Genomic DNA, 19,822 nt, shown 5'->3' with positions numbered 1-19,822 from the left:
GTCCACTATTGTTAACCAGATGAACTGACAAATGAAAAGGATGTGCTTATTGAAAATCCATAACAGCTTCAGATTCATATAAACAGTATCCTGGAATAGAATTGCTTCTCAAGCAGCCATGGAGCTCAAGATGTAGAAAATCAAACCCAACTGTTCATTAGAAAACTGGCAGACTCACAAGGATCATGGTAAGCAGCTCTCACCATGAGAAAGGTCAGAGTCCAAAAGAGGCTGTCAGCAAGGACGTAGCCTCAGTTGCAATGGAGACCCCAGATCCCAGAACCCTGGAGATTCCAGGACTGTTGCAGTTCAACCAAGGACAACAGCAGGTGAGGAATGAAGGCTGACACAAGCTATGTGTACTTCTGATGGCAGATCTGGAGCCAGAGGACTACACAGTGATCATGTTCCCAGTGTCAAACACTGAACTTTAGGGTATGGATTTACACTAGTGGGTTTTAGTTTTTGTTTTGATCTGATTTTTCCCATGTCTTGGCTCTTCTCTTTTGGAATAAGCAGTATGTAACATCTTTTAAAAGCTACATTAAACATTTTAAGCACTGAAATTCATGAAGACCTCTGGGCATTTAAAAATTGAACTATGTTTAATTTTATAACAGTAACATAAGAGACCTTGAAGGACAGGGACTTGAATAGTTATGTCTTAAAGCCATGTGTTTTTAATGTCATATCAACAAGGAATAGAGTGTCCTGGTTAGCTCTGATTATCAGCTTGAGACAGCCTAGAATCATCTCAGAAAGGAGTTTCAGTTAAGGGATTTCTCAATTGTCCTGTGAGGTAGGAGGTCCCAGCCCATTGTGGGCAACATCATTCCCTAGGCAGATGGCCATGGCTATATGAAAAAGCTAGCTAAGCAAGAGCCTGCAAATGAGCCACCAAGCAGCATTTCTCCATGTTTCTGCCTCAAGTTCCTGCTTCAGTTCCTGACCTGACTTTCCTCAGAGATGGACTGTGACCTGAGAGTGTAAGCCAAATAAATCCTTCCTCCCTAATTTGCTTTTGCTCATGGTGTTTGTCACAGCAACAGAAATGGCATTAGATCAGGGGATAAAGAGTCATGTATGTGTGAAAGGCTGGAACAAAGAAGGCCACTGGGCTGTGGCTGTGTGAGGGGAAATACGGAGCTCAGCAGGGATCACTCACACCCAGTTTGCCCACCCCCCACAAGTAATCACTGACCTGATAATGGCTGGTATTGTTCCTGGTATAATAATCAAATAAGAGTATATCCATGACATTCTAGAGGGGAGCAGAGCCCAAGAGCTCCAGACCCCCATCCCTCACAAACCATTATATATATATATATATATATATATATATATATATATATATATATATATATATATATATATATGAAATGCAATTTGCTGCAATGGTGGAACCTACTATACAGCGGAGATCTAGGTGGTGGGGAGACTCATTATTCCCTGCTGGGAAGATGGCACCTAAAGGTCCTCTTTGCACCTCAACCTTACCTTTGTTGACAATTGTGCCCTGATTGCACAGACAAAGGTGGAGAGAAGAGGGTTAGAGGCAGGTCCTGGTCCTCTCCCAAGGGGCCACTCAGGAGCTTACCTTAGACACGGTCTGGGAAAGTTGTTTATACACAAGAAGCTCCTCTGGACGTTCTAGCCGGGGTGGCCAAGAGCAAGTCACACTCAAGGTCATTTGAACAGAAAACTACAAGTGTTGGCCTATGATGACAATCACACAGGCAGGACTGGCTATGCAGCCCTCATGTCCAATGCAAAACGAAAACGCAGGGTCCCTTGTCAAGGTGATCTCAGCACAGTGGAAAGCACTCTTTAGAGGGTGAGGCCCCGTGAAACCATGCAGGGTGCCCATCTATGCAGCCAACATCACTGACAACTCAAAAGAATCAAAACAAAACCCCAAGCCCAGGGTGTTTAAAATACATCGCCCGTAGAATGGAAGCCACAGGGAAATCGGACAAGAGCAGGGCCTGAGGAACATAAGCTCATCTTCACAGGCCTTTCCCCGGGCTTCGCATCCCTGGCTGCAGCCCTTCTGGGTCTATCTCGAGACACCAGAAGTGAGAATGGAAACATGCCGGCCGGGCTTGGAGAGGCAGCGCACAGGATAGTCTGCTATTCAAGACTGGCAGAGCTCTGGGGTTTCTGAAGAACACTGACGGTTCCCCAACAATTAAGTCAAATTAACATAGTTCAAACAAAACATCTAATTTTAGCTATGTGTAACAATTCTGCCTCAACAGAACAGACATCCCTGCCTCATTCCAGAAGTGCCGTGCCAGGGAGACGCAGGCCGGAAGGCAAAGCACTCTGACACAGGCCTTCCACCCAGGCCAGTGAGGATAGATTACTTCTGTTTTCTGCCCCCCTCCTGAAAAAGCCCCATAGGCTCTGGAGGCTCTGGATGCTGATCAGTCTGCATCCTGCACACCTCCCTGTGCATTTAGAAGCAGCAGCCTCCCTGCTGGTGTGGGACCTGAAGCCCTGGGGCTCTTGCAATGAACTATTTTGGCCTCTCGGTAAAATAGGAGAAATAACGTCTGTGCTAATGGGGTATGCATGCCTGTGATCCTAGCACTCAAGAGGTGAAGGCAGGAGGATCACATGTTTAAGGCTGGCCCACCTAGGTGGTTCTAGGCAACCTTGGACTTCATAGCTCCTATCTCAATGACTATCGCCAATGACTGTGGATATCGCTCAGTGTGCATAGAGTATTTACCTCATCTATGCAAAAGCCCAAGATTCCATCCCCAGCATTACATGAACATAGGCAACAATAATGCCTGTGTTGTCTGTTCTGCTGGAGGCTCAACTGCTGTAGTATTGATTATCCTGTGTGTCTGAGCTGAAGGCAAGTCACTAGATCCATGCATTCAACTAACAGATTCAGGACCTATAAAGATGACCTGGGTGAGGCCCTGCACATGCCCAGCATGGGAAGGAAACACTTAACCCAGTGGCTGGCAAATGAGACCCCAAGGCTTAGGCCAGCCTACTGCCAGTTTCTGTGTAGCTCACAAACTAAGAATTATCTTCACATTTCCACACAGCTGGGAGAAAACGAGTGATATTTATGAACAATAAAGTCTGAGTCTGAGTGTCTTAGGGTCACTGTTGCCATGGAGAAACACCATGACCAAAGCAACTTGGGGAGGAAAACAATGACTTCCACATCATTGTTTACACTAAAGGAAGTCAAGGCAGGAACTCAAACAGGGCAGGAACCTGGAGGCAGGAGCTGATGCAGAGGCCATGGAGGGGTGCTGCTTACTGGCTTGCTTCTCGTGCCTTGCTCAGCCCTCTCTCTCTCTCTCTCTCTCTCTCTCTCTCTCTCTCTCTCTCTCTTTCTCTCTTAGACTTTATATTTACACGTGAGTACACTGTTGCTGTCAGAAGAGGTCATCAGATCCCATTACAGATGGCTATGAGCCACCATGTGGTTGCTGGGAATTGAACTCAGGATCTCTGAAAGAGCAGTCAGTGCTCTTAACTTCTGAGCCATCTCTCCAGCCCTCCAGTGCTCTTAGCCTCTGAGCCATCTCTCCAGCCCTCCACAGCCTATGGATGGCACTGCCCACAGTGGGTGAGCCTTGCCCATCCATCACTAAGAAAATACCCTACGAGTTTGCCTACAGCCTGATCTTACAGAGGCGTTTTCTCAATTGAGGCTCCCCTAACCCAGGATGAAGGTAGCCTGTGTCAAGTTGACATAAAACTAGCCAGCACGCTGAGTGTTAATTAATAAACTTTATCAGTACACTGCCATAGTCATGTGCTCTCTGACTATGGCTGCTTTCCTGCTCTGGTCACCCAGCCGAGCATTTGCAACAGAGACTGAAATATTACTCTCTGCTGGTTCACAGCAAAAGATTGTCAGGCCCTTATCTGAACAGACAAAGCAAGCGGCAAGGGCCATGTAGGCAGACGACCAGTGCACATGAAACAATCTCTCTGTCTAGGGCAGTCAGGGAAGGTTTGCTACCACACTACCATTCCTCTGAGGCTAATGCTCCACTCTGACTCTCGAGGGAGTCACCCCAGACTGTTCCTTGACATGAAAGATCCAGGTCCCTATGAACTGGCATGCCCTTTGATACTGTACTATAGTATAGAGCTGAAGAACAAACTAAGTGTTTTCAGCAGGCCGTGGCTTCCAGCACTCCCTAACCCACCTAACTGAATGTGGCACCCCCATAGACTCAGCCCAGAAGCAAGGGACAGTTTGGAATTCTCAGCTAAGGGCACATCCCTCCCACCGGACCCACAGGACCCACATGAGAGGACTACAGCTGAACCTGAGACCCGTGGTCGCTGCCTCCTCCTCTGCAGGCACCGGTAGATCCTGAATAATTTAGCACCTGCAGCAGCAGTGCTGAGAAAGATCCTGCAGCAGCTGCGTTGGCTGTCTCTGGCAAGAGGCCTGCTTCCATGCTGGACCACAGAACAAGGGCCTTCGCTTCTCCAGGTCTGTCCCTCTGTTTTAGACACAGACTCTTTGCCTCTAATACCTGGGATTTCTCACCAGCCTGCAGAGGAGTTGGGCCTGGACACATATTCTAGAACTTGCTTGGCCGCTAAAAATAGATGTGTGCCCTGGACAGGCCATTTCCTTTCTACCAGTGTGTTTTCCCTTGAAGGAGAAGCACGTGGGATCTCCTGGGTGCCCTTTGAGATGTTGTCTGTCTAGCACAGTGGTATACATGGGATCCCCACTGCACCAAGGGAGGAAGATGCTTGAGCCAGAAGTCCAAACCTGGTCTGCACAGCATAACAAAATAAGTAAAATAATAAGTACATAAAATGATAAATATATGTAAGTAAAATATATAATTGGTATACATATAAATAAAAGATATATACCTACATCATGGATATGTATGAAGATAGGTGAATTATAAAGATATATATTCACATATAGTGTATTATATATATTATATGTGTATATACATATGCACAAGCTTGTCACCTAGTCGAAGGTCTTCATTCTGTAGGTGAGGGGAAAATAAAGAAGCCCAAAGTCATACAGCCATCGCTAAAGGGACCGTCAGAACTAGCACTCATTCCGACATGTCTATTCCAAGCCACTATTCATCTACCACAGGTATCCAGACATATTTCTGGTCATAGTTCCATTTCTTCCTCTCTGTCTCCTCCTCCCTTCGCACACACACACACACACACACCCCTGTATTCGTGTCATAAACATTTCCTACTGTTTATTCTTTTTAAGGGAATACATCCTGAGCAGCTTTGAAGGCTAACATGGTTGGGGTCAATATGTTATTTAATCAGCCAAGGAGGCTGCTACACAGTGCTCACTCAAGCTCTGGGCTTTGGGCTGAGATTTAAAACAGTGCCTAGGGGCTGGGGCTCAGTCAGTACTGTGTTTGCCTTACAAGCATGAAGACTTGAATCTGCTTCCCACCACACACACACACACACACACACACACACACACACACACACACTGATGCACTAGCATCTTTTTGTAACCCTGATGCTGGGTAAGTGGACATGGGCAGGTTCCTAGAACTTGCTATCGGGGCAATAGTAGAACCCTTGGGCTTTAGGTTCATTGAGAGACCCTGTCTCAAAAATAAGGAGGGAGAGACTGAGGGGGACACCTGAGGTTGGCCTCTGATCACCACATGCTTGTTCACCAGAACCCGCACGCCACACAGACATACATTTAAAATGTGTTTAGCCCTCCTGTGCCCTGTCTTCCCAATTCTCTTGCCCCCTCTTGGCCAGGCCTCTGGATGAAGCCGCTCTAGTTCTAGGAGTTGTGCCTTGACTTCCCCGTGCCTCTGAGTCTCAGGTGTAAAATGGCTGTTCCATGCACCAGCCAAGACTGGGGGAGTCAGGGGAATATGAGAGGTGGCATTTGTGCTGTCTGCGTTTCCTGTTCCACTTCCCCTGTGTAGAAAGCATCCAATACAGCCTGATAATCCCGGCTGCTCTCCCGCTGAAAGCAAGCAGGGCAGACAGGGGATTGGTTGAGGAAACCGGAAAATGATAGGAACCCTGAAAAACGTATCCCACACAGGCCACCAAGTGTCTGTTACAAGCCGGGGCTTCAGAGAAACAGACTGAGGTTTTACCCCCCCAGCTCTGACACTGGCTTGGTGTGAAGTACACTTAACCTCCTCTCTGTGGAACAGAAGCAAGTCTCTCCATCCCTGCAGAGATGCAAGGAGGAATGATGATAGCACAATGCCTTGGAAGGCATGTGGGGACCACTGGACTCGGGGTATCTTGCTTCCCAGGGCTCCCAGAGATAGGGCATCCAAGAGCTTATCTCCCAAAGCACAACTACAGAGAGTTTCTGGGTTTCTGGTTGATGGCAGCCCCAACCAAGACATTTCCTCTCTTCCCCAACCCCTACAGAACCACGACTGTGGAAGGTTTTTTAGCACCCATGCTTCCATGAAGACAAGGAAGCAATGCGCGTGAGGACAGTGGAGATGGCCCCTGGGTCAGAGACTGACTCAAAAAGAATTCCGTGGCAGAGTAATTCCAGGGGCACACCTGGAAACTCAGCACTAGGAAGATTGAGTGTAGAGGATTGAGTTCAAGGCACAACTGAGCTACATGGCAAGGCCCTGTCTCAAATGTCCAAGATGCTCTGGAGACACAGATCGGTGATCGGTTGCTGACCTAGCATGTGCCAGACTCTGGAGACACAGATAGGAGATGGGATGCGGACCTAGCATGTGTGAAGCTCTGGGTTCAAACCCCAGTATTGCAAAAACAAAACAAAACAAAACAAAAAATGGAATTTAAGAAAACGTAGTAAGTAAAAAGATTAGAATTTTCCCCCAGTAGATAAGTTCACTTCCACTCTAGTTTAGATGTTTAGTGTCCCTAAAAACTTGTGTATTAAAGGCTTGGTCCCCAGGGTGGCACTGTTGGAAGATATGGTATGGCCTACGGGGAAGTACAAAGGTCTTTGATATTCTCAGACTCCAACCTTCCATGGTTTGAGGAGGTTTCCAGCATGTACTCTCTACCCTTGCCATATGGCGCCCCAATCAGAGGTCTAAAAGCAATATGACTCACTGAGTATGGCCTTGAGCCTTCAAAATCTTAAGCCAAAACAAACATTTTTCTCTCTGAAAGTTAGTTATACCAGGTTAGGGTACAACACACCCAGAGAAGCCTCTAAAAATCTGATTCCTAAGACACCAGCTGACGAGAAAACTACAAACGCATACACCACAGAGTGACAAATCGGCTTTCTAGGAAAAAAGAGGGGTAGCCACGGATGTTCAGCCCTCTTTCCCCCCAGAATCAGAATTTCCTACACTCCTGTAGGCTGCATGAGATCTTGAGAGCTTGTCAGCGACAACTAGCCTGTCACAGAGTCAGTCTGCGCTACAAACAGTAGGTCGTCAGGCTCCTGCGCTCCTCTGTCTACACGTGTGGCGGGTGCTCTCACCCTCTCAGAGAAGAGGGGATGAGGAAGAGGAAGAGGAGGAGAGGCTGAGGGGAGGAGAAAGAGGAGAAGGGAGAAGAGGAGGATGAAGAGAATGAAGAGGAGATGGAGAGAGAGGAGAAAGAAGAGGAGGAAGAGAAAGAGGGGGAAGGAGAGGAAGAGGAGGAGAGGAGAAAGGAGAAGGGAGAGGAGAAGGAGGAAGGAGAAGAGGGAAAGGAGGAGGAAGAGGAAAAGGAGAAAGAGATGGAGGAGAAAGAAGAGAAGGAGGAGAAGGAAGAGGAGGAAGAGGCAGCATCTCATCTTTTACATAAGGCTCGCGGAGACGCAGGATGTCTAAGCACACAGGCTCTGCAGGAGCAGAGTCTGCAGAGACACATACTCAAAGGACTTAACCTGCCAAGCATAAGCACAGACAACCTTCCAGCAGCTGCCCCATCAGCCCACTGTCTCCTTACCTGCTCACAGAAGCAGCAGCAAGGAAAGCCAGGCACAGCAGGGGCTGGAGACAAAGTAGGAAAACCCAGAACCCTAGGAGGGTAAATTTCACACATTTAAACATCCATCTACCTACCTGTGGGTCTGCAGTCCTATACAGCTGGACAATGGCATGGGGCAATGGGAAGGAAAGAGTGCAAATGAGCAGCCTGCAGGGTGCTAAGCGGGTTGCCAGGACCCCAGAGAAGCCTGATTAGCTGTCAGCTAATGAGTTGCTTGTAAGCCTTGGGAGAGAGTTTGCTCCTGCCCTAGAGGTCCTAGAGAGCAATGAAGGGATCAGTGAAGGTGAGTGACAACCATTGTTTTGTGTTTTTATAAAAGTGACTCTAGGGGCTAGAGAGATGGCTCAGAGGTTAAGAGCACCGGCTGCTCTTCCAGAGGTCCTGAGTTCGGTTCCTGGCAGCCACATGGTGGCTCGAAACCATCGAAACCATAACTTCAGTTGGGGTTTCAGAACCCTCTTCTGACCTCCATAGCCAGCAGGCCCACAAGTGGTGCACAGACATACATGCAGGCAGAGCACCCCTGCACATGAAATAAAACATGTGTACCATCACTCTGGTAACACGGAGAAATACTGTGTCAGATAGGCAGGGGCGGTAAAGCTCCTTGGAATCGGGACAATTGACATCAGAGTGTAAGAGGCTCCTGCACCGTGGCGCCTGTCGGCCGTTTAAAACTGCATTACGACTGTGTGTGCGTGGTGTAAATGCAAGCATGTGTGTGCATGGTGTACGTGTAAGCATGTGTACCACTGTGTGCGTATGAAGGTCAGAAGGTGGCTTTGTTCTCTCCTCCCGCTTTTATTTGGTCTCTAGGTGTTGGGGTCTCCCACCTCCACTAATCACTCCCTCTAAATATTATATTGCGCCTCCTACAGGCGCACAGAATTGCTACGGAGAGGACCTCCCCAGATCTCCCAGAATGCAGTGTCCTGGGACCGCCTACCATCCCTCGGACCGCCCACCATCCCTTGGACCCACCTACAATTGGACGGCCAAGGCATCTTCAAAGGGACTCAAGGGCAGGCTGGGAATCTTTCCTTGTACTTAAGCAAAGTCCGATTAATAAAAACAGAGCCCTGATCATTGTTCATTGCCAGGACATTCATTTTCCTTTCGCATCCTATTCTCTTTTAGGATGTTCAAGCCCTTCAGTACAAACCCAGACCAGAGTGTTTCTGCAGGTGCGGGAACACACATCTAGAGATGAAATCCAGGTCACCACTCCTGCACAGCTGGTGCCTCTCCTGCGAGTCACCCACCTCTCTAACCCAACAGCCATCAATGTTCTTCGTGAGCCGGTCAGTGGCATGGCTGGCACTCGTGTGCACTTCACTCAGCACTTTTTTTTCCATCCTCCATGTGGTGACAATGCTGACATTTGGGTCTGAAGTGCTAAAGTCAGGGGTTAGGTGGTGTTCAGTGATAACACACTTTACTAACATGAGGGAATCCCTGGATTCTATCCTTAACATTGTATAAGACAAATGGACAGGCAAATGATAGATTTATACATTTATTTCACATTGCCTGTGGTTTCAATGTCCTCCAAATGCAGCTGGGTTCAGCATGAAGTCAAAAGTCCATTATGTGTGAAACAAGGAAGAAGACATATATAAATACACACACGCGCACACACACACATATATGTATATGTATCCATATATATGTAAGTATCTATCCATATATATGTATCCATATATATCATATATCCATATATTTTTGTATCCATATATCCATGTATTCATATATATAAGTATCCACGTATATATACATATATATTTATATTTAAAAGATACTTTGTCTATGGTTTGCTCAACCTAAAGCAGAAAAGAAAAGTGCTCTCCCTCCAGAATTCAGTAGTAGTACCATGATTCCCAAGACAGACACGTGAGCAGTAGGAGCTGGGTCGCTTAGAGGACTCCGATGGTGGGATCCACCACACGTCTATCAGCTCTGCCCTCCCAGTCTGCAGTCAGCACCACGTGACCTCAGAACAGAAGCTCTTTACTTTCCAGGGTCAACGGCAGAAATCGTCATAGCTCTTTGAATAGCTCTAAATAGATCTGCTAAGTATCCGTGGTAAGAGGAAAAGCCATGTCTACAAATCTAACACCATCCCTGCAGACAGTTCAGGCTCCAAAGCTATTCTGACTTAATCTGTTTCTCATTCTTTGGGTCAGATTCGCACTTCTCTAGTGTTTCCTGGTTCATTTAACAAAACTCTGGCACTACTAAATAAACACCTTCATAGTCATCTCTGCAAAGGAACTCATAATATTTAAACTATATACAAGTGGGACTAAATGTTAAGTCTTTTTAGGGGTAAAGAGGAAAACTCCAATGGCTATGTTTTCCAAAATCTTATTTACCCATTGAGATATGAGGTTCTCTTTGTCACTAACATACCCACTGCCTGTCCGTGCCTGTGTTGGGGTTTCAGATTGCCTCGGGTAGGAGCAGGAGGTGGGAGTTCCAACCAGGTACTTGATTGGAAATCACTGAGTGCTTCCTACATCCTTGATACCTAACACATAGCAAGCCTCCTTACACAACACTAAAGTCCTTGTGATGTTCCAGCGACCTTACTCGCAGACATCTGGGCACGTTGCAGGCAGGATAGCTTTATCTGGTGGCCATTCGGACTTGGAAAGCAAGGTTGAAATTGAGCTCTAACGGAAGAGTTTCTGCTAGTGTAGGAAGCCAAGGGTTTAGATGCAGGAAGCTCTGGCAGCAAGAGAAAGCCTTCATCCTTAAGGTCTTGAAGATGCTCACAGTTCATCTCAGAGATGACAGCGTGGTAGACATAACAGACCAAGCTGCCCAGACCTAGCTGGGACTTCATCTCAGGGAATCAGGAGGCTAAGGAAGGTCTCGAGGAGGGAGCAAAGTTGCTTTGCATGTTTAGAAGCTCACCCTGAATGCAGAGTACAGTATGAAGTCCAACAGCCATCTCCATGTTAGTTTACAACGGATTCTTTCCTATCCCAGATGTTGCAAGGACCATGGCCCAGCTGCGCCTTGAGCCAGGACACTGCCACCTACTTGGCTCTAGTTCATATCACCTTGGGATTCTTAATTGAGTGTGATGTCATCCCTCAGTCCCAGCTCTCCTCCCCAGATGTCCCCGTTGACAAGCAGGGCAGCCTTTGTCTTTTTCTTTTCCTTCTGTGCATAAATTATCTGCTTTTTTTTTTTTTAATTGTGCGAGCACAGAGGAGAGTCGAAAGGAAAACTTAAAGTCACCTGGAAACACACATCCAAGATTATCCGTGTTGCCAAGTGTGGTGATGCGTGCTTACACTGCCAAGACTCAGGAGGCTGAGGCGTGAGGACTGCTTGAGTCCAGGCTTTCAAAACCAGCCTGAGTAACACAGAAACATCCTGTCTCCCTAAAGCATTTTTTTTTTTAATGTATAGCATGCTGTCAACTGGGTGACTGTGCGACAGTCCCTTTTTTAAAAAGTAAGTTGGGCGGGGTGTGGCGACAGGTACTTCCAGTCCCACAGCAGAAGAATAGGTGTTTGAGGTATGCCTGGGCAGTTTAACAAGACCCTGCCCCCTTTTTAGGGATGAGGATGTGGTGTGAACCATGGTTACTCATGTGGAGGCCAGAGTTGCCTGCTGAATGTCTTCCTCTTCCTTGCCCACCTTGTCTCTTGAGAGAAGGTCCATCACGGAAGCTGGAGTCCATTAACTGACTTGACAGACTGCCAGCAAGCTTCGAGGATCTACCCCTTCGCCCCCCCCCCAGCCCTGCAGTTACGGGCACACGGTACTGCACCCACATCTTTTGTGGGTGCTGGAGATCCAACTGAGGTCCTCATGCCTGCGCAGCAAGCAGTTTATTCACGGAGTCACCAACCTAACGCAAAACGCTATCTCAGAACAGAAACTTTTTAAAAATGGCTAGGGAACGTAGCCTGGTGGTAGTAAGTTGGTATAGCATATACAAGGCCCTGGAGCATACTCAATTCCTGATAATACATACATACACAGAGGCGGGGGGAGAGAGGAAGAAGGAGAAAGAGGGGAAGAGAGGGAGGGAGGGAGAGAGGAAGGGAGGGAGAGAGAGATGGAGAGAGAAGAGAAAGGGAGGGGAGAAAGGGGAAGAGGAAGGGAGAGAGAGAAAGGAAGGGGAGAGGAGGGAGGGGGCCAGCCCTCTCTAGCCCACCACTGGTATGACATCCTCCAGTAACACTCTTTAGCTCTTGACTTCTTTCAGCCCAGCCATATGTACCATATTTAAAGTACCCAGTATGTCTACATTCCCAGCCTTGCCGGAGGGCACAGGGTTGGATAGACCCCACACACATATTTACCGTGCTCCCATACGCTCTCTCCCTCTGTCAGGAATACTTAAGGGCGGATGTCTGAGAAAACACCTGCCTTCTCCATTGCTCCGTTCCTTACAAGCTCAGTGACACATGCCACCAACTACCTACTCCAACACCAGGTCAGAGATGAGTCCCTCCCTGCTAGAGCGCGGGACCCACTGAATCCCACAGGCTCACACATCTGCATCACCCACTTTTGTATATCAATCAGTGTACATGCAAATATGCTAACACAGTCAAAGGGAACCTGGAGCTGCTGGGACTCCTCCTCTTCCTTGCTCTCTAGCTTTTCAGTGGCTTTTGTCCCAGCTCAGGACAGCCTGGGCATCGGTGTTTTCTCTACATCTTGCTTACCTCAGAGGGAAGTAACCTTCTCTACCTCAGGGCCTCCTCTGTCCTCCTGACTGGACCTGCCCAGCTCCCTCTCCAGTCTGTGGTGCTGGCTACCATTGCTGAGCCAACAGCTCCTGACCATCTCCTCAGCAAGGATCCACTTTTTCACTGACACACGCTACTGGCACCGCTACATGCTCTGTTCCACACATGTGGGTGACCCTACCAGCCCAGAGAAGCCGCCTCCCTGACCCCAGGGAGCCTCCACCACACATCTTTTTCCAAGACTAGTTTTGTGTTGCCAGCCGGGCATGAGGATCACCTATAGACTGTGCGATATGCTAAGGTCGGCTCTTGACCAATTCAGCGGGTTCCAATCGACCTTGGGAGTCTGCGTGTACTCTGCACATTCCTTGCAAATCGCCAAGTGCTGCTGCTGTGCATTTACACACATGAGCACACCATTAAAGGCTTGTACGGCAAAGATGCTGATTGTGTGCAGGGCAGGAATCCCTGAATCAGAAAGTTGGGTGGAAATAGCCGTTTTCTTTCGAGGCAGACTAACCACAAGGGAAGCAGCCTCTGAGAACTCAATCTTTACCCACTCCTTCCTCTGGACGCTCGGCGAGGAGTTCCCAGCCATCAAGTGGGCTGCTCTGAGACATCCGTGGAAGCCTCTGACCAGTAGACGCATAATCCAACTTGTCTCCTCTCCCGTATGTTCTAAGCCTCTAGAGTCATTGGCTGTGACATTGGTCGTGACTATTGTCAGAAAAACCGGAGACCATTCTGATGTTAACCTGCAGCTGAACAGCTCTACACGGCACTGGACTTTCACAGAGCCTGAAATGTCCAAGCCCAGCTCACAGTACAAACTGCCTCCGCAGGTGACTCTGAGTGGGCATGTGATACTAAACCTATTCCAAACAGGAACTTCACTTCTTTCCTGAAAATGAAATGATTTAAAGCACCTATTCCTCATTTACTAGCACTAAGACAATAATGCGCCAGCCTTCCCAGACAAAAATCAACATTTCACACTTTCACACTGAGGTTTGGCCATAGATTTTAATAAAAAAAAAACAATGAATTAGCTGTAGACTATCAGATATCCATCACTGTAACAAATACCTGAGACAACCAACTTACTAGGAAGAAAGGCCTATTTATTGGCTCACGGTTTTGGAGGCGCCAGTCTATGAATACTTGGTCCCGTTGCTCTGCAGCCTGTGAGGAGATGACCACGTGACAGTGGAGAAAGCTTGGCCGAGCTAAACCTCTCACTTTACCACTGAGGTACAAGAGAGAGGAAGAGTCTGAGGAGGCTAAGTTCCCATAATGCACTTCTAGGCTATATTCCCAGGTAGCCTGAAGACTTCCCATGAGGGTCCACCTCAGAAGTGGCCCGACACTTAACTGAAGCACCTGGCCCAGGACCACATTTTCAATACATGGACCTTACGAAGATTTCTGATACAAAGTTCAGCAACCATCCTGTATAATCCTGTGCAATTCTTACCTCTAACGCGCACAACTCTCGCATGCTGATTAAAACAGAAGAAACAAAGCTCAATTTAACATCTTGTCATTGATGAGAAGCCCAAAGCAATATTGGTCAGCAAGCAGCCTTTGCTGGGGTGAAGAAGACAAAGGTTTGGGGGCAAACCACAAACTCCTGTGCCTTCCTAAGGAGGTCCACAGTCTGGCTGCATTTCAGCTTCTGCCTCATCTAGCTATGGGGAGACTGTGACCTGTAAACCCCAGAGCTCTGGGTATACACGCAGGCAGTCTGTCTGCTAGGCTGCTCTGGCTTATGGCCGGGAAGTGAAAATCACCCCCAAGGAATACCATACTGCAGGGAAGGAAGAGCTGAACCAACCACTGAGCTGGAGGCAAGCAAGGAAAGTCCGGTGTTCAGCCAGAGCCAGCACCTTCCGAAGCTAGAGCACGAAGGGCTCTTCCTGTTTCATGGGGTTCTCCACGTACTACAATCAAATGTCAAAACAGGGCTACCAGAGTGGTGATAGACTTTAAAGTCTTGCAATTATTAATAAATTGGTGCTTCTAAGAATTCAAGTGCAGTGCACAAATTATGCAATTCAAAGTCCAAATTGGGACTTATCTCACAAATGTCAACTCCCTACAGCATGTGCTAGGAAACTGGTTTAACCACAGGACCCAGGTTGGAAGACACAAGGAACAGCATTCTCTGAGGCCAGCAACTCAGCCTTTGGGTGGAGCTTTTAAACCCATTGGGAGATAACAGAAGTTTAGACTTGAAGCTCTTGGTAAGTGGGAGTCCTGGGCCAACAGGACTCCTGCCTGCATTCAATACTGCTCCACTATATTCCATAATCTACCCACTATATACCCCACTAAATACCATAGATAGATAGATAGATAGATAGATAGATAGATAGATAGATAGATAGATAGATAGATAGATAGGCAGACAGATGTATACATATCACCAACTACCCCACACTTAAGCAGGTACTATGTCCCACCAACTACCCACTATGTACCCCACTAAATACCCACCATATACATGTGCTATATCCCACTATATCCCACCAACTCCCCCACCCTCTCCATCACTCAGAACCTGGGCAAAGGAGGCAAGTTGAGAGCTCCCGTGTGCCTGCAGCTAGGGCAGAGCCCTTCCCATTCTGAGACTTTTGTTTCGTGCTGCCTGTGCTTTTCCAGTGCCTATCCCCAAGGCTTTGCCTCCCTGAGACCCTGTTAAGACACTGTTGTTCCAAACAGCTAGAACCACTTGACATGTGGACACCCTGCAAGGAAGAACTCCAAGCTCGCCAGCAGAATGCCGCACCCAAAGAATCTGGGCGACCCCCTGTCTGCCTGCCTGAGGTTTCTACCAAGGTGCAGATGACTTGAGGCTCCCTTCCAATCCCCCCCCCCAAAAGATAGCCAAGGCCAGGTCGTTTCCACCTGAATACATGCTGCAGCCAAGACAGAGCCCAGGCCGGCAGAGACAAGCAGAATTCACTCATTAAACTGTTAGTTCTATGGACACCCACTGCATGCCCCTTGTGTGTGAAGTACCGAGCTAAGTGCTGAGTGCCCAGTCAGACACAGAGCTTTCCCTGCGTCTAGGAAGTGGGCAGAATGAAGGCCATGGAGAGAGCCCAGGCAGCACTACCCAGGGAGCTCACGGGTATTGGTGTAGCCGGCTTGGGACATTCCCCCCCCCCAATAGTTCTGTCTCCCACCCAGCCACCCACTGTTGCTGCCTTGAGTTCTGCCCCTCCTCAGTCCTCTGCCTCATTTTTTTCTCCAACCTCCATGTCCCAGCTCCCCCCCTCCCCCCCAGCTTCAAGCTCTAGATAAACATAAAAAGCACACAAATCCTCATTTCTCCAGCCCTAGGAAACTGTCCTTTTTAATGCAAATGCCTGCTTTACACGGGGGGGGGGGGGCTTACCGCTTATTCCTTTCCACTGTACATAACGGTAAATGTCATAAATGCTGAGCCTTCCTTTAAAAAAAAAAAAACAATAAGATATAATTAGCTACAGCTAGGAGCAGCAAGGGCTTGGTGAAGATGTTGCTACTTAACCAGAAAACTGAATGAAGCACGTTCAGAGTTCCCGAGCTCAGCTCCAGTCTCTGTACTGAGGTTCCTGTGTCAGTCAGTCAGTCAGTCAGTCAGTCAGTCAGTCAGTCAGTACGTCACAGCCTCAGCATCCATCCCCTGGTGCACAGCAGCACCCTGAGCAAGCACTGTCCCACACAGTATCCCAACTGCAAAAGCTCCAGCCACAGTTCAGGTTACAGCCTCGGTTATTCCTAGGAAGGGGGTGGGGGGAGGGATGCGATGCTGCTCAGCCAGCCCCAGTTAAGCAGTTACCCGAGACTGACACCTTTCTTCCCTTCTAGTAAATTCAAGAGTGTCCTTGGCTCGGGGACCCACGGCCATAAATTGCCCTGTCTCTGTAGTAATGTGTCCATTTGTATGTAGGAAGCTCTTTTTCCGTGCTCATGGAAGACAAGGGAGATGACTCTCAGGGTCATCTGTGAGACCGGCTACAGCATTCCCCCACTGCTTGATTTTAATATGCTATATCTCGAGACATTCCTTCTCTAGTAAACACTGGATTTAGACCTCACCTTATATGAACCTTCAGTCAGTGCTCAGCCCACTGCTTAACATAGATACAGCAGAACTTTCTCTCAATTCTCCTTTGGGCTAGGGGTATATAGCTCAATGGTAAAGTACCTGCTTAGCACACACAGGCCCTGGATCTGATACCCAGTGCCCTTCACTAAATGGAAACAAAGAAATGGTCCTTTCTGCTTTGCTTTTTGCCCCTCTCCTTTTCTTCTAGGGTCTTTCTTCTTTCTTGCAGTTTTATATTCTGCTGTAGGTGCTAGCTATAATACCTTATGTGACCACCCAGAACACCTCACAATGACCGTGAAATATAAACAAAGCATCCCCAAATATCGACCCATAATGTGTCCCTCGATAAACAATGTATGCTGGGAGTTCACATCATCACTATCCATTTGGATTAAAACTTCCTGGTTGTTGTACCAATCATAGCCTCTCAAGACACTGCAGAAAACCATGAAAAATCTGTATGGAAGATTTCCGAAAACCTACTGACGCAGTGTGCTGTGACCAGCTAGTAAGTCGAAACGACGCAACCCAGGGACAGGGGAACCTATGGTCATCCAGAACCCAAACGTGGGGTGAAGTTCACCAAGAATGCAAAGACAAAGACTTAAGACATAGAATCAATCTCCAAATCACTGTGTTTCATAGACACACATCGCATGAGGTCGGTTAAGAAGAAATGAAATTAAAGAGAGTTTTGCTTTTACTGTTGGTCAGACTGTCATCTCAGGGGTTGGGGATACGAAGAGGAAGCTCCAGGCAAGAAATGAGAGGAGAATGAAGAACTGAGTCTTCCTCCAAGATCAAGAACAGGGATAGAAATACAGAGAGGCCCAACGCCATTGCCAAGAGAGTGGAGGAGCACTAAGCCCTCTTAGGAGACTTCCCTGCCTAACCTACCAGATCTGAGACCCTAACGTGGGACTCTCCCTGTAAGTGGCACCAGCCCAAACTCTGATTCACTGTTGGTTTGGGAAAGACCTCTTGCTTAAAGAGTGTGTCATGCTGAAATTACTATTTACACACAAGATGCCAATATTGGGGCAGGGGGGAGAAGAAGGGGCAGAGAGGGAGGGTGGAGGGACACTATAGTATCTTTCAGGGGTATAGGAACACCTATCATGGTGGTTCCTTAGGTTAAGAGTCAGAGAACATCTCAGCCGGCCCAGTGTTATCTCCAGGAAAAGAGCCCTATCAGCCCTGCCACCTACTGCGAAGTAGACTGTCCCCTACATGGCTGTCAACCGCAGCTTCCATATTTCCTTCTCAGAACGAGTCAGTTTCAGGGAGGGAGTCTTTCCTAAGCACGGGAAGCGTCTCTGTGAAGAAGCTCCATGAACCCAAATTCTCCGGCCAGGGGACATTCCTGCAGGCCCACATCAACTTCTCCAGGTTAAGATGGCTCTCCCCAGCTAGGGTCCAGCTCTACCTTGGACTCCCAGAATTCCACTCACTCTTTCCTAGCCTGTGCATCCCTAAAGCTCTAGCCGGCGGTAGAGCTTAGTCGCTGTGGACATCCAGGTGCTTGTAATTACACTGTGGGTCTAAACTAAGGAGGTTCTTACCCCGCCATGATCTGAAAGAAGGGCCGCAAATAGCAACAGTTGCTTTCAGGGGTCGGGATCCCTGGGCTGTCTCAGTACAGACCCTTGTCCCATGAAAGACTGCCCCCATGATGTCCCATGGCAGAGCTCTTCTCCGACCAGGCCTTGGGTCAGACTGGAAAAGCCCCAGCGAGGCTTCTAAGGGAATTCCTCTTCCCTGCCACCAGTGACTCCTCTGGAATGACCTTAACATAAAATGCTGCCAAATGCCCGAGGGGTGAGTTGCATCTTCCAGGTCCACCCGCGGACCCACAGGGTCAAGAAGGGCTCGGGAAGGGCAGTCGCCCCAGTTCGTCCTGAAAGATCTGGGGGGAAGATGCTCTCTCTCCGGCGGCGCAGGAGAACTCACTAGTCACCTGAGCAGAAGCGGACAGTATCACCTCTGGAGCGCCTGCCCTGTTCACCCAAAGCAGCTCCCCGAGAAAGCCAGGCGAGCAGCCCTGCGCCCCGAGGTGCAGCCCCTTGCCCGCTCCGCCACCTCAGAGGCGGCAAAAGTTCCTCCCGAGCGCGGGCCTCTGTTCAAGGTGCTGAAATGAGTCTCGGGGAGGCTCGCCCGAGCCCCGGGGCCGCTCGCTGCTCGCCCTGCCCGCCTCCCCCCTGGCCGCTCCCGTGGGGTCAGCCGGAGCGCGGCCGATCGCCTTCCCGCAGCTACTCCCGGCGCCTCGGTGCGGGGCCGCCGCCGCCGCCCCCTTACCTTCTTCTTGCGGTCACGGGAGCGGTTCCGCCGCTTCCTGTTGGATTCCTCCTTCTCCTTCTGCTCCTGGAGGGCCTGCGCCTCGATGTCTTTGATTTTCTTCAGCTGTTTGGCCGCCTGAGCCATGGCGGGTCGCGGCGCTCGGTCCCCGCCTCCCGGGCCCGCGCCCTCTGCGAGCCGGCGGCTACGACACCCTCCCGGGGAGAGCCGGCTCCTTCAGCTGCGCAGGGCGCGAGCTTCTCGCCGGCGGAGGCGAAGGCTGCGGCGTCCCGGGGCCGGGGCCGGGGCCGGGACGCGGGGCGGAGGGCGAGGAGAGACCGGCGCGCGGCTAGCCGAGCCCCGGGGTGGCGCCTCCCGCCGCGGCCGGAGCTCGCTCGCCCGCGCCCCGCACCGGCTCTGGGCTCGCCGCGCGCCCTCGCCGCGCCCGCCCGCCCGGGCCCCCCCTCTCCTGCGGCGGCGGCGGCGCGGGGGGCGGGAGGGAGGAGGCTCGTACGGCGGCGCGGGCCGCGGAGGGCGGACTCGCGGGCTCGCGGGAGGAGCGGGGGCAGCTCGGCGCGGCCGCCGCACCAGGCTGGGCGCGGGGCGCTGCGAGCCGGCGCTGGGTCCCCGCTGCGGCGGGGTCCCGGGGTGGGGGGCGCGGGGCGCCTTGGGGGCGACGGGAACAAAGCCGGGCCGCTCGGCCCGGACCCGGCGACCCTGCGGACCGGCGTGCCTGACGGCGGCGGACGAAATGCCGGCATCGCCCGGCCGAGCTGCGGAGCGTGGG

At 49.8% G+C, this 19,822-nt stretch overlaps 1 protein-coding gene across 3 annotated transcripts in view; it reads right to left on the bottom strand.

Annotated features, from left to right (window-relative positions):
* Positions 1 to 19,491, bottom strand: part of Ank1 (ankyrin 1) — a 178,917-nt gene extending 159,426 nt beyond the window's left edge. For 2 of the 3 annotated variants that reach the window (XM_029532290.1, XM_029532291.1), the window contains exon 1: positions 19,057 to 19,287. In XM_029532290.1, the coding sequence (XP_029388150.1) occupies positions 19,057 to 19,182 (126 nt within the window). In that variant the 5' untranslated portion in view covers positions 19,183 to 19,287. Of the gene's footprint in view, positions 1 to 19,056 lie in introns of all 3 variants that reach the window. The other variant, XM_021219247.1, reaches the window with a different exon arrangement.
* Between the last annotated feature and the right edge of the window lie 331 nt (positions 19,492 to 19,822).

Source organism: Mus pahari, chromosome 19 (assembly GCF_900095145.1).
Source record: "Mus pahari chromosome 19, PAHARI_EIJ_v1.1, whole genome shotgun sequence".
Taxonomy (NCBI): Eukaryota; Metazoa; Chordata; class Mammalia; order Rodentia; family Muridae; genus Mus; species Mus pahari.
Note: the sequence above shows the minus strand (reverse complement) of the source record. Positions and strands in the feature narration are given on the sequence as shown.